This window comes from Bubalus bubalis, chromosome 12 (genome assembly GCF_019923935.1).
Source record: "Bubalus bubalis isolate 160015118507 breed Murrah chromosome 12, NDDB_SH_1, whole genome shotgun sequence".
Lineage (NCBI taxonomy): Eukaryota > Metazoa > Chordata > Mammalia > Artiodactyla > Bovidae > Bubalus > Bubalus bubalis.
The window spans coordinates 49,426,632-49,441,564 of record NC_059168.1 but is presented as its reverse complement, the minus strand read 5'-3'; the positions used below and the strand labels follow the sequence as shown (position 1 = coordinate 49,441,564).

Here is a 14,933-nt window from a genome sequence, read left to right as displayed (position 1 = left end):
CTTAGAAGGAAGATGCCTTCCTTTGTTTTCTGTTTGGATAAAAATCTTATACGTGCAACTGGAGATTGTTTTTGCTTGTCTAAACCATGTCGATCTTTTTGCTTTTAACAAATCTGGTCACAGTTCCCGCAAAGAAAGAAATCACACTGTCCTGCATTTCTCAGAGTTTACAATCTATAGACAAGGCAGAAACATGTGAAAAGTAAAATAAGTATATCAGACTCTACCCCACAGTGTCACACAGCACAGGAAGCTACACAGTAAAAGCCAACTTTCTGGTAAGGAGAGAGTTGATTATCTATGAACAGATCCAGTTGCTTTTCTCTCTGACACAGAAAAAATGACCATCTTTCTGGCATCTTCTGGAAAAAGCATAAGCGTGTCTGTCTGCTTCTTTCTCTCCTTTGCCTCAGAGGTGCATCCCATCATGACCTCTCGTTCTTCTGCACACATCCGTGCTTCGGTGTTTTTTCTTGAGCATCTTTAAGTCTTGGGCTGTTTCTCAAGAGTCCTGAGGCAGATCATCAGGACAGCTGACTGTTTGCACTTTAGGAGGAACTGGATCACAACGGTCTCCAGGACTTCCGATTTCTAGTCATTAGAGACAGGGATTTGTGTTCTCTCAGGCTCTAGGAATCAGACTAGTTTGTCTTCCCCCATATCCTAGTACTGTCCTTTCAGGTCTCACCTTTCTCCTGCCACCTCCTCTCCTTTGTAAGCAGTGAGCCTGCAGTAAGGTCAGTCAGGTGCCTGGTATTACTCCCAGTGAAAGTACTTAGGCATATGACATATACAATGGCAAGGTTGAATCTCGTATCCTGCCCTCAGCTCCCCTGTCCCTGGAGGGGCACAGGCCAAAACCTCCCACCGTCCGGGTCCTGGGGCTCCCTTTGGTTGTGCTCCTTAGCTCAGACCTTCCTTCTGGGCTCTGTTCTTTGAGGTTGAAGTTCATACTTCAGGGCTTGGCTCCCACTTTTAGGCCATCATCTGTCCAGTTGGATTTCTGAAAAAGTAAGGGCTTCAACCTTGAAAATTCCACATTCTTTCTGTCCTTTCCTTCTGCCTCCTATTTCACCATCTCTGTTGAAACTGCTGTTTCAGAAACTACACTCCCAACCTCTCAAGCCTCCTCTGCTCTGATCACAAGCTTTTGTCCTGCCTCCCATCCCTCTGGGAAATAAAGTTCTAAAAATTATCTCTACCCCCTTTCCCCTCTTAGAAGTCCCATTCAGAATTAATAGAGCATATTTGCATATTATCAATTGTCATTGTCTGTCTTACTGTACCACATTCAGAGTGTTTAAGTTTGTGCAGCTGCATTTTTAATAAGAGCTGTGCTGTCTTGTTTGGTGATTGTCCCTCGAGTCTAGGTCACTTTAGGGAAGATTATGTCTCAGCGTTTACCAATCAGTCGGGACTTGGACATGAACGTGCACTAAATGGCACACTGAAAAACTTTTTTATGGAAAATAGTTTGCTAGACCATGCAGACGAATTTGCCAGAGCTCCAGTTTGACCTGTGTGTTTAGAATTGTCTGTCTGACCCCGACAAATGATCTGCTTCAGTGGAAAGTCACCACATTCATGCCTGCGGCTCTTGTTCAGCCTCCATGCTGTACACTAGTTCAGGATCTGCTGTATTTTTGCCTGGTTAAAACCTGGTCAGGATAAAAATTACAATAAAATATTCATCCAGAAAGATACCTGATCAATGTTCATCGATAAGTAAATCTGCTTTCTCTGCTTTCATTTCAGATTTGTCCAATATGTGCAGCGTTACCTGGAGGCGATCCTAATCATGTCACGGATGACTTTGCAGCTCATCTTACACTTGAACACAGAGCCCCTAGAGATTTAATATCCTTTTGAGATGCAACAAGGGAAAAAGTTGTTTGCAACATTTGTCATTGTGATAACTTTTAAGGGCAGTATTCCCAGGGACAAAACTAACCTCCAAATTATCTTAGTTGATTTGACATTTTCCTGAAAGTGATACGGCGTTGAGGTGCGATTTCTTATTTCTCTTTTTCCACGCTGTGACCGTTACATGAAAAGTGCTCAGTAAGTGAAATGCACTTGCTCATTATTTTCAGTTCTTTGCCATCAGGTTTATTATTTTTTTAAGACAATTTGACCAGGTTACAAGTCTTCAGGAGGGTGTTTTCATACAAAAGTGGAAAATGCTAATCCAAATTAAAATCTAGTTAGTTCATTAACTGTGTGGATGATATACTTGCTCGCCATCTGTATTCTCTGTTGCCATAGTCTCTTATAGGCTGGGTGGTGAGCAGGTGTGCCCCGTGGGGCTTCCTGCCCATCTGAGTAGGACAGCATAAGGTCAGATCCAGGTCTAAATTTCTTTCCCACTTTGATTTCTGCTTCTCCTCCCAAGCCAGTCTCATGATGGTTACTGACAGTATTCTCTATACTCTGCAAGAGATTACTGGCCCACCAGAGTATATTTATTTGTAGATTCAGTGCTTCTGGTTTCAAGTTATGAATTGTCTTTCTAAAATTATCACCTATTAACTTAGGGCTGTGTGCTCTTGGGAAGGTTTTAGTGTTCATTGCAGTCTGAAGCAATCAAGAGCTAATCACAACCTTTCTTTCTGCCAGACTCCATTCTGATACCTTTGCTTGCCTCCTGGCAATCATAAGACAACCTTAGACTTGGTGTTCCTGTCCTTCAGCTCTCAGCCCTTGATCACAGAACGTAATTTTCTTATTAGAAATTTGACCCTTTAGAGTTTGGGGGAAGATAAGTGGAAACTAATGGAAAGCTTCCCTGGTGGCTCAGATGGTAAAGAATCCGCCTGCAATGCAGGAGACTGGGGTTCCATCCCTGGATCAGGAAGATCCCTTGGAGAAGGGAAATGGCAGCCCACTCCAGTATTTTTGCCTGGAGAATCTCACAGAGGAGCCTGGCAGGCTGCAGTCCATGAGGTGGTAGAGAGTTGGACATGACTGAGCGACTAACACTTTCACTTTCAAGTGGAAACTAATGGAAAGATAAAGCTTTGGAACCTTCCTGAGAAATGAGAAGATCAGCCTGGTCTGAGCCAGTCTGGGGCAAGTACTGAATGAACAGAGGAGCCCACTCTTCCTCTCTGCTAAGTGCAGGGGACACTAAAAGCAAAATGAAGAAAGCAGTGCTTACATGAAAATCCAAATGGGCCAAGAATACTTTTAGCCTGTTAGTTACTTCCCATTTTGTATAAAATAATTCTATAACAATACCCAGAAGAGTTACAACTTGATCTATTCTTCACTCCATCTTCGTGGAGTAGCTAGGCAAAAAATTTTGAAAAACCATGCCATTATCCTGCGCTTCTCCAGCAGGTTCAAGGACCTCTAGTGAAATCAGTATCCATTCAGTAGAATGTCCCATGTCATCCACATCCATCTTTTGTAGATGTGTATGAGTCTTTCATTACCAAGAAAAAATAAATTATGTAAAAATGAGAATAAGAGAAGTCATATGCTGCATTTTAGATTGCTAGCAACTATTATTTTTAAATTCTAGAAAGTGTTGGCATAGCAGTTTTCCTGGAAATATAACTAATTTGTCAAGTTCTTCAAGTGCCACTATGTGATAATTTTGTTTGACATGAGAGAGTGACTTGTTTCTAAGCCTCCTTTTAACCAGGCTTTTTTTTTTTTTTTTTGCCACTTTGGTAGAACTCTTCCTAAAGTGTACTTTTTATTTTTTTTTTAATTTTTTATTTATTTGGCAGGATTTCCCTGATAGCTCAGTTGGAAAAGAATCCGCCTGCAATACAGGAGACCCGGTTGTGTTGGGCTCAGTAGTTGCAGTGTGGGCTTAGTTGTTCTGAGGCATGTGGAATCTTAGTTCCCCAACCAGATATCGAACCTGTGTCCCCTGCACTCCAAGGCAGATTCTTAACCACTGGACCACCAGGGAAATCCCTAAAGTGTACTTTTTATACTTGTACAAATAAAGTGTGATGATCATAACATCACTTTCTGTAGAGCCCAAGCCCATGTCATGAATACCATGAAAGAGTGTGCATTATGGCTGCCCACCCTGTCCCCACATGACTCCTGAACTGGGAATCCAGCACAAAAGTTAGCCTGCATTGTGTAGCTGTTCTGTTGGCTGCTTTTTTTGTTTGTGTTTTGTTTGGGGAGTTTTTTTTTTAATTGGTGTATAGTTGATGTACAATGTTGTATTAGTTTCTGCTGAATAACAAAGTAAATCAGTTATACATATAGCCCCTCTTTTTTAGAATTCTTTTCCTATATATTGGCAGCTTCAAAAGAAAATCTCTTCTGCTATAACATGTGGCTCCCCCAGCCCCCCCTCTCTCCTCCCTCCTCCTTGTACACTCACACTTGCCTGTGTAGAGACACAGTGTTGTCTTCACGAGTTTTGGCTGCTGTTTGCTCCTCGGGACTTTCTTCAGTTTAACTCACACACATATGTAAGATGGTTTGAGTTCTTGATAAATGTGCTGTTAACTCTCTGTGTGTCCACTTAACACAAGAAATTCAAATCTGGTTTTCTGCTTGACAGCAGTATTGGAAAAACACACACACACATTGACAGATTAAAACCGATAGCTGAAAGGAATCTTTGACTCCTGAATTTAAATTATTTGCACTATTCCCTTCTCGTTACAGATGGTCACTGAGATTTGATTAGCCTGTATATTAGCACAACTCTCACCAGATATAAAAACCGATGGTTGTTATTTGTGGTTACTGTGATAAGAACATATATGGGTAAGGGAATATTTCCCTTTGGGTATCTGACCAGGTGGCACCTTTCACCTTGTCAGGTGATATTAACTCTGGCCCTTGTAGCTGGAACCTAGAAAGAAACTTCTTCCCATCTGGAGAAACTTTTTTTTCTCTTTGAAAACACACACACATATACAATATAGACACACAGTATACACATACATTGCTTTATATTCCAGTGTTCATTTTTAGAGTTAATAGCCTTTATAGACATAGTTGTGCCATTTGTATTCCTAAATGTGCTGTTTTAAAATGCTTACAATTTGGGAAATCTGCATGCTTATCTTGCAAGGGCTCGAGTGACTTCTTTTATATATGTATTTTATTCTTACTATGAGATACCTGAGTCCTTTTCTTAACCTTGGAGTTATGATGAGTCGAGCGGTGTCCGACATGTACGTAGAATGTTTCACCCTGGCCGGGGGTTAGGAGGTCCTCGTGCGCGCAGATCAAACATGCACTTTACTAGCAGTTCTACTGGTGGACTTTCTTCTTCTCAGAGTTCGTATTCTCCAAGCAATAGGGAAGCCATGGATCCTATAGCTGGTAAGTTAGTTTCACATCCTTAAAGGAAATGGCCTCGGATGGGGGGCTTCCTTTAAATTTGGGGAGTAGGATTTATATTCTCAGTCTCTCATCACCCTCCTGTATTCCTTGACAAAAATTCCCTGAAATTCTCTAAGTGTAAAATATGTTTAAATTAGACCATGTAGAGAATTCCCTGGTGGTCCAGTGGTTAGGATTCGGTACTCTGACTTCTGAGGGCCCAGGTTCGATCCCTGGTCAGGAAACTAAGATCCTGCAAGCCACATAGCAAAAAAATAAAAATATTTTTAAAGTCGAGTAGACCACGTAAAGTAGTTCATATTATTCTGGCATTTCTTTAAGTACTTAGAGATTTAAAAGATAAGGAATGTCTCTCTTCTGTGACCTCCAATGAAACCCAAGAAAATCATAGAAGATTTCAGAGTTGAAAGACCTCCAGAATTCTGTGGTTCAACCTCCTTCATAAGCACACAGATAAGAAAACTAATTGACAAGACTAAAGAAATAAGCTCTTCTCATGGAATGAAGTCAAGTAGGAATGTTTTGTACTTGTCTTAATTTGAGAATTATATTGTTATGAAACATTTATGTTCTTATAGCTTGGGAAAGTCTTACTTAAAAAAATCATTTGAACAGGTAATTTGTACCTGGATCTAATGCATGGCCAACCTGGACAACCGGCAGCAGAGCACAAAGTTTGACAGTCAAAATGTCAGAAGTTGTTGTAGCCTGAGACCCTGAAAGACATGGCCAGGCATTAAGAGTCCAGGAGCCTGTGCAAGACCAAAATGTGTGCACACAGTGGAATTTGTACCTGAAACGTGCCGAATGTAAATCTGTCACCAAAAGTAGGAACAGTGTTACTCATAGAATCTTCTCTAAATTATGAGATATTCAGTGTAAAATCTAATTCCAAATGTGCTTTGGGCATTGAGATGTACAGGAAGCCCCAGAAAAACTTGAGTTTGGGGGATTTTAAAAAACACTGCTTCATCCAAAAGGAATATATTTACCTGCTGTCTTTGGTAGCAGGCTCTAAACGTTAAGTGATTTCTGGGGGCAAAATTCAAAAATGAGACATTTTCTCTATTCAGTTTTTTTCTGTCAGTGAAAATTATATTAGTGATGGACTATATGAAAAAACGGTGTTAAGAACCTCAGGGATTAAACAACAGTGAGCAGTAAGGCAGAAACCTGCCCTGGAAATGAGTTTTAATGATGAAAAGCTTTGCCAGCCTGTGAATGTCCAAAAGGCAGCCATCAGCTCCACACAAGCCATTGGGAGAAGGCAGGTGCTGCACGTCCCTTAGCTGAGAGGCTCCCAGTGAGCACAGCCTTGTGCAAACAGGAGTCTAAATAAAACAGGCTATGCGGTTGAGAGCCAGTCAGCCTCAGCGGTCATCACTGCAGCAGTGCCCTGCGACTCAGAGAGCAGTCCCAGAAAGTTCGAGAGAAAGAAGGCAGAGCGAGCACAGTGAGAAATGATGCTGATCTCTCCTTTGGATTTAATTCTGAGAGGCATTCAATCATTACATCAATGTTGGAACGCCTGCTATGTGTCAGGCACTGTTCTAAGAACCGGGAAAGCCATGAGCAGTAGACTTGATCCCTGCTTTCATGGAGGTCATATTGAGGTTTATATTATGCTTGGACCAGTGGATGAAAGTCCTTAAATACTAAATACCGAGAATACTAAATAACTAAATCAACCCATGATGCAAACAACTGAAAAACCAATTTGCTGTGTTTCACTTAGAATTATATATGAGCTAATAGTCGTACATATGTTTACATTTCCCTCATACAACTCCCACCTCCAGAGGGCATCCTAAAAGGTAGTAAGCTCCAAGCTGAGACTGTATGTTGCCCCAGGTTACCTTCCCGTTGATGATGGCTTTGAATGTTCGTCTGGTAAAAGGATGATGGTAGCATTTTGTTTTCCTCCTACTGCAGTGGACATTAATGTCTTCATTTCCTCTGACAGAGCTTTTATCTCAGTTATCGGGAGTGAGACGTTCTGCAGGAGGACAGCTGAACTCCTCTGGCCCTTCCGCTTCTCAGTTACAACAATTGCAGATGCAGCTGCAGCTCGAACGGCAGCATGCCCAGGCGGCGCGGCAACAACTGGAGACCGCGCGCAACGCAACCCGGCGCACTAACACGAGCAGCGTCACCACTACAGTCACGCAGGCCACCGCAGCCACCAACACAGCGAACACAGAAAGCAGCCAGCAAGCGATCCAGAGCGCCCAGTTTCTTTTAACAAGGTAGTCCATTCATTCACGTGACTTGGAGATGGATTTTGTTAACAGTGCAGTCTGAGATGACCTTTGCTCTTTTGTCCTTATGTGTGTTCTTAAAGCCTCGACCTTTGCTCAAACCTTTAAAACTCACAGAAATCTAATCAAAATCTGTATTCAGTATTGCCTCAAAAATAAGAAAAATAATTGTTTACTTTAGATAAACTGGCCTTCCCAGGTAGCACTAATGGTGATAGGCCAGCTAAAGAATCCGTCTGCAGTGCAGGAGACCCTGGTTTGATTCCTGGGTCGGGAAGATCCCTTGGAAAAGGAAATGGCAACCCACTCCAGTATTCTTGCCTGAAGAATTCCATGGACAGAGGAGCCTGTCAGGCTTTATAGTCCATGTGGTCGCAAAGAGTCAGACACAACTGAGCACCTTTCACTTAGATCAACTATGAATGTTGATAACCTTGTTCTAACAGTATCTCATCATCTGATGGGAATTTCCTTTCCCACATTGCCCATAAAACGTAAACACAGTATCATTACATATATGGGCCATATTAGGTATAGTTACTGTCATAATTAACATTGCTTTCTTTTTATAGCCAGTTTCAGTCTGCTCTGAAATATCCCAAAGTACAAGAGAAGATTTTATAGTGTGGTGGTTTTCTTCTGAGAATTTTTGAAGAAGTGAAATTTAAATGTTTGTGGTTAGTGTATACAAAAGTAACTGTTTTAAAAAATGGTTTAGCACAGTGTAAAAAATACTTAGACACACAGTAAATGGCTCTGCTGGATGGAATAGAGTTCATATTTGTTCTGAAAGCTACCATTAGCAACTGAATATGTTCCTGTGCCGAGACCTCATGAGCATTTTATGTGACTTTTAAAAATAAAAGAATTTTAGAAAGGGCAGTGATGAGTAGACACAGGGTCATCAGATAATGAGCCTGGTTCTAATTTGGACTTTTAATGGAATAGATAGGAATATAAAGTAAAAACTGTAAAAGGAAGAAAATTAGTGAAATATAGCAGTTACCTCCAAAAAGTACTGTGACAGATAATTAGAAGAAAGCATTATTTCCATGTATATTTCTTTTATCTCATGCTTTTAAACATCTCTTGTTAGTACAGTGGCACATGTGTATAGTTGTAAATAACATATTGTGGATGCAAAATAAAAAATACTTGCCAATTCCTGCAAACAGGACCCCTGTCTAGAACCCCAGCTTTTACCAGTTTGGACCTTAGGCAAGTCACTTTACTTCTCCAGACTATAATTAAGTTCTATCTTAATATCCTTTGAGTTTTGCCTCATTTGAGTGAGAGTTGTTGCAAGGATTAAATGAGAGCACTGGTATGTGTATGCTCTAGTTCAGTGTCTGGCATATAACAAAGGCCCAATTAACAGTACTTATTATCATTTGTTACGGATCTAAGGAGGAAATTTCAAGTGAGAAGTTTACCTTTGGATTATTTCTGCAAAGTGAATAACTATGCCTGATTATTACCAGAAAATGTTGCTTCAGCATAGAGCAACCACAGAGCCACAGGTGGATCCATCCTTCTGCCACATAACTTACCAGTAGGGACTGACAGACTACAGGCTTCCAGCTTGCCAGGTTGGGTACCGGCCTCAGAAAGGAACCCTACCAGTGTGTTGCCTGATGCAGGTTCGCTGCCCTGTGGGTGAAATGGATGTCCTGTCCCACTGCCCTTTGGAAGAGACATCTTCCACCTCTGTTCCACTCGGGTTTTATTTTGTTTTTGGAGCTCCAGCCTCAGTGAGCTTGATCTGAGACTTTTCTCTGTGCAATTATTCTGCACCACCCCCACGCCAGCAACCAGGGAACAGTACGGTGGCCTCTTGAGTGCTCTCCATAGATCCTGGTGGTAGCTTCTGGAATGCCCCTTTCTGTCTTCTGATACTGTGCATTGCATAGTACCTAGCAATTGATAGACCACTTTCTACATCTTTCATTGTGTCATTAATTCTGACTCATAAGATTTATCCAAGGCAGCATTTCCTCCAAAATATTCCCTGGAACTTTGTATACTCTTAAGAAATGAAAATAGTTATTTATGTTCAAGTTTTTTTCCTGGGAAATAAGTTTGGGCAAAAATAAGTAACAAAAATAGTTCATCTACTGTTGAGCGTCTTCCAACTGCAAATACATAAATGTGCACACTGAGAATCTTCAAGCCCAGGAGAATGAATGGCTGTGACATTTCAAAGTGGAAATCCTTGTCATTGGCCCACAGCTGTAAAGTGATCCATGTGGGGCTCAAGCCTTGTCTTTGGACTTTTTGACTGGGAGCAATTCCTGTTCCTGTTGTCTTAGAATTGATGGTGCAACAGTTTCTTTGGGATCCAACAATGGTGGACCTTTCAGAAACCAACTGTGTAAGTGCCTGTGTCAGATTCCAGTCTCTTGGCAATGGAGCCAGCTAGTTTTGCTCACCCGCAAGCTGAAGCTTCTTACAAGCTTTGCAATTACTTCCAGATCCCAGATGAAGATTGGCCCACCAGGAAATCTAGCCTTAGTGCTGTTTTTATCTCCCCCGCCCCTTCAGGAGTGAAATATACTCTCAGTTATTTCTTAAAAATCAAAACTGTAATATAAGAATTACATGATTTCCAAAGGTTTGGGGGGCCTCAGCCTGCATGTTTCTGGTTTGCCTGTTTGCTATGTAAATAGTTGTCTCTGCATCTTTTCTCTTTATAATGGGTTTCACTTCAGTTTATTTTTCTTTTTAAGGCTTTTTCCAAAACTGAGAATGTGGAATGTACTTCATTTCTTAGCAGTTTCAAAGTTTTGATTGAGAATATGTAGCCTATTGCTCAGTCTCCTCTTTCAGTATATACTCTCTTGTATCCTGAATTTGGTTTTAATTATAAATGTCATCAGTCATTTCCTTTGGTGTGTGGATCTAATGTCGTTACTTTCCAGAGCCTTTTGTGTTCTTGCAGGTCTGAAATTTAGATCTTTTGTTTTCTAAGCCATTAATCTAATGGTTGAGTGGTTTGAACTTGATAGCTGTGAGATTTTTGAGCGTCACTTAACCTCTTCAGTTTCTTCTTCCCATAAATTGATAATAATGAAACCTAATTTGTAGGATTAGAAGAGATTATCCATACAAAAACACTTGAAGCCCATAGTGAGTGTCCAACACATCTCCTCCATTGCTACTTTGAGATGCCCCCATGCCTTCCAGCCTAGGTGGGACTGCAGAGAACAGGTGCTGGGAGCAGGTGAGCATGGGCTCCAAGTGACCTGGCTGCCTCTGGGGGTCACGTGTGCCTGCTGGACCTCCCCTCGTTGTTACCATCTTCCTGTTGGATACTTTTCCTACCCCAGTGCTTCAGTCAGTTTCCCTTTCTTTCTTGGACACTAAAAAATGTAGATAGATAAAATTAGCAATGAAACTAACCAGGATATTGCATAAGTCATTTAACAGGTTGGTAATACGAACATGCTAATATCTGTCCTGTCTCCATGTTGATGAACCAGGTTTCCCAGTATGACACAGGTCTCAGAAGTGTATGTGTCCGTTGAGCGTAGTGGGCCATTATAAGTCTCAGGTCAGCTTTGTTAACAAGGTCCTTGGTAGGAGAGCATAGGTGCACACTTACAAGCTCATGCATGTGTCTGCCTATACATGTGTGTTTGCCCTCTCGTGCTCCTGGACGTATCTTTATTTTGGAAGAATTAGGTAGAAATGATAGAGAAAGGCCAAGAGAACTAGGATTTATTTTCAGTTGACTATTCTAGTCGCTATAGATTTTGTTTTGGGGACCAGTGTTGCTACTTTTCCTCTTTTTACTACCAACTCGTGAAATTCCGGTTGAGGAAATTACTACTTCCCCAAGCATCTAATCTGTTAGAAATTTTGTTTTCCAAAAAAAAAGAAATTTTGTTCTCCTAGATTTTTCACCCCAGTCTTCTCTATAGGGAATATGAGAAATCCCAGTGTGTTCTTTCTCATTGAATCTAAGTAAAGCGTAGATTTGCGCCTCAGGTAACAGTATTGTCACCAGTGTGGGTAATTCACAGCCACATAATTAAGGAGGTGAATTAGAGCAAGGTGTTCCAGTAATATGTCTCAGACTCCGTGGAGCTCGCATAATGTAGGACATTGTAGAAACTGACCATGCCGTTGTTCCTTGACTTTTTACCAATGAGATCTTTTCTTTTTAATTTACGCAGGTTGAATGATCCTAAAATGTCTGAAACAGAGCGCCAGTCCATGGAAAGTGAGCGCGCAGACCGCAGCCTCTTTGTCCAAGAGCTCCTTCTGTCCACTTTAGTGCGCGAAGAGAGCTCGTCCTCAGACGAGGATGAACGGGGGGAAATGGCAGATTTTGGTGCTATGGGCTGTGTAGATATTATGCCTTTAGATGTTGCTTTAGAAAACCTAAATTTAAAAGAGAGTAATAAAGGAAATGAGCCTCCACCACCTCCTCTTTGATGACATCCCAATTCGCAGACAATGTCCTCTGTGCTGTATTTGCCAATGAAAGTGGACAACAACTATCTTGGGTTTGTTTGGTGATTGTAATTTCAGGTCTGTCACTCTTGTTACATTGTGTACATTCAAAAAGGAAGAGAGAAAAATATATATGATAATCATTTCCACTTAACTAATTTTTACTTCTAGCAGGTAAATGTAGGTAGCAGTGCAGGGGTGATCTCTGCTTCCTGCACCCTGACATGCAGAAGGCTCTCGTAATACTCCACATTCAAACTGAAGAGGAAAATGGAAATCTCTAATGAAGCTGCTGTGTGTATTTATGAATATTAATGAATAAAAACTGCTTGGATGGTTTACCTTAACTACTGCATGAGGTTTTTTGCAGCGTGCATGAGTTTTAGTGACCTTGTTATTTAAGAAATTTAAATACAAGGAGTAAAACTTAAAACAAACATAAAAGCCCAAAGCTTTCCCAAACATTATTCAATGGTTACGAGGCAAAAGAGTTCCTTGACAAAGTAGCTTTTGAATAATGTCTGCCTGAATCACCTTTCTTTGTGTGCCTCCTACGCACAAGCCAGCTCTGCAGTGGACCTGGGGTCGTAGCCGGTGTCGCTCCGCCCTGTGTGGCTGTCCCGTCGCCCTGTCAGTCATCTTCGTGTGGAGCTCAGCCTGTCTAACTCATCCATAGAAGATACACCAGTACAGCTGCTGTGGGAATCTGCTGCAGGCGTCTGTGTGTCCTGAAAACAAGTCTTGTTCTCTTTGTTTAAAAAGTTCTTTTTGTGGTTGTTGAAAATTTTTTTCAATTGTTAAATATGTTCTATTCAGGTGTAGATGAATTTCATTTATTCACTGTTCAACAAAGTTAACCTGGATTATGTTGTCTTTGTTTTTGAAAATCTCACCTTCTCAATCATATGTTGCGTTATTTATGTATTTGCTTCATAGTTTTGCTGAGACAGATCAGTATCAGGGGAGCTTTGAGGATTTGCCTTCCCAGACTTTGTCAATATATTACAACCAAATTCTTAATGCTAACTTTAGCACCTTTTTATTTATTGGGTTTTTTTTCAAGCATAAAAAGTAAAGCCTTTTAATTGAATCATGCCTATATTATTAATCCTATGTGTAAAAAAAAAATGTACAGCTTTCTTGGGTTTGTTTTGGGGTTTGAAGGGGCCGGGATATTTTTTATTTTCTGTTCCAGTTTTTGTGCATAGACTTTCACAATAGCTCCAAGGCAGGGACAGGGGGTTTGGGGGTCGGGGGGGCAGTTTTTGGAATGTAAATTTTAGGACTTTTAAAAAAGGTGCGCACAGCTTCTGATAAATTTATAACTAGACTTAACCTAATCATGTCTTGTTCCAGTGCTCTCTCTCCTCCGAGCCCTTCCCTCTGTCTCCCCTCTCTCCTCCCATCTGTGTTTCTCTGTTTCTTCAACAAGCATACAGACTCGAGCACCCTCCGGTGTTCTCCTGAGAACTGTGAAGTCCATGCTCATTCAGATGTAACCAAAAAAGATGTCACCCCACATTTCTTTAAAAAACAAAACAAAAAACTGTGGCTTCTCCTCCTCTGAAACTTTAGCCTCCAACAATTTCCAGATACCCTAGCTTTGTTTTCTTTAGTCTCTGTGATGGAAAATGTTTTAAAGGAAAATTTTACACAGGCTTCTGGTTATACTAGAAGTCCAGTCCAGTAGGATTTTTTTTTTTTTTTCAATCGGTTGTTAAGAGGTTTCCAAAACCAGTTTTCAAGCTGTGGTCTTTTCACACACATCTTCTGCACATACGTCACACATTTCAATAAAGCATTTTCAAGACTGTTGGCCACTTGGATTTCTTTGGTGTTGGTGAACTAGCCTAACCATTATTCAGAGATTATATATCTCTAACCTGTTTTTTTTGTTTTTTTTGTTCTTTTCATGCTTGACTTTGAAGGTCCTGATTTTGTATGAATGCATTACTTTGGATGTAAGAAATAGAAATTGTCAATTATGTGCTTTCCCTTTTCTGCATAAATTCTGGGAAAATGTAAGATCCTTCCTTTTTTTAAACGTGGTTTGAGGGAACAGCTGTAAGTCCAGTCAGGGCAGTTTAATTTAACTTAGATGATCAATTTGACACTTCAGAAGACCTAAAGGTTCATAAAATTCCATCTCATACAGAATACTGTATATTATTTTTTACCAGATATTTTACAAATACCTCACCTCATCCTGTATGTAATCAATAATAATGTATTAGGGTAGAAAGACACAGATTATCAATATAAAAAATATATTTAAGCCCTTCAAATTCTTGTGTCCTTTTCTTTAGTTTCTTAATTAACTTCGTATTATTGGAATTACTGAATAAAAATAATTGCAAAGACTGTGATGTACAGGAGAGAAAATCAATATACCACTGTTTATCTTGGCTACGGCTTCAGGTTTTTAAGAACTAGATCCTGAGTTTTGAGAGGTTTTGGTTTGGTTGAGTTCTGAGTGAGTTGTCTAGCATGGAAGTTTGTAAGTGTTCTACAATGCTTGTCTTTACTTCCTGTATGGAAATAATTTAAATCTTTCTGCTCAAGATATTCTGGAAGAAATTTAACGTCATGATCCATATAGAACACGTTTCCTCCCCCACCCCCCAAAAGAAACTAGTGAAGAGGAAGACCTGCAAGGGATGTTGAAACTATATTTTTTTATATTTCTGATATACTGTGTTTTAAGAATCCAGAAGTAATTCCTGTTAAATTGTAATGATGGGTAGGGGTTCGTGGGCTTCCCATTCCTGGATATTTAGTCACAGGGATCAACAGAATTTTGGAATTTGACTGAAATAGTAGAATCTACCTCATGACCTCCTCAGGTTTTCATTCATTTCGTTTTCTAAAATACTAAAGGTCTCTTGAACAAAT

General features: G+C 40.4%; 1 protein-coding gene and 1 non-coding gene across 2 annotated transcripts in view; both read left to right on the top strand.

The window, feature by feature from the left end:
* KCMF1 (potassium channel modulatory factor 1) overlaps positions 1-13,856 on the top strand; it is a 79,471-nt gene extending 65,615 nt beyond the window's left edge. Inside the window, exons 4-7 of the mRNA XM_025261208.3 lie at positions 1,756-1,857; positions 5,133-5,307; positions 7,292-7,574; positions 11,762-13,856. Coding sequence (XP_025116993.1) covers positions 1,756-1,857; positions 5,133-5,307; positions 7,292-7,574; positions 11,762-12,023 — 822 coding nt within the window. The 3' untranslated portion in view covers positions 12,024-13,856. The remainder of the gene's footprint in view (positions 1-1,755; positions 1,858-5,132; positions 5,308-7,291; positions 7,575-11,761) is intronic.
* TRNAQ-CUG lies at positions 5,480-5,552 on the top strand. The gene has a single exon. It is a non-coding gene; the product is annotated as a tRNA-Gln (tRNA).
* Positions 13,857-14,933: the final 1,077 nt, after the last annotated feature.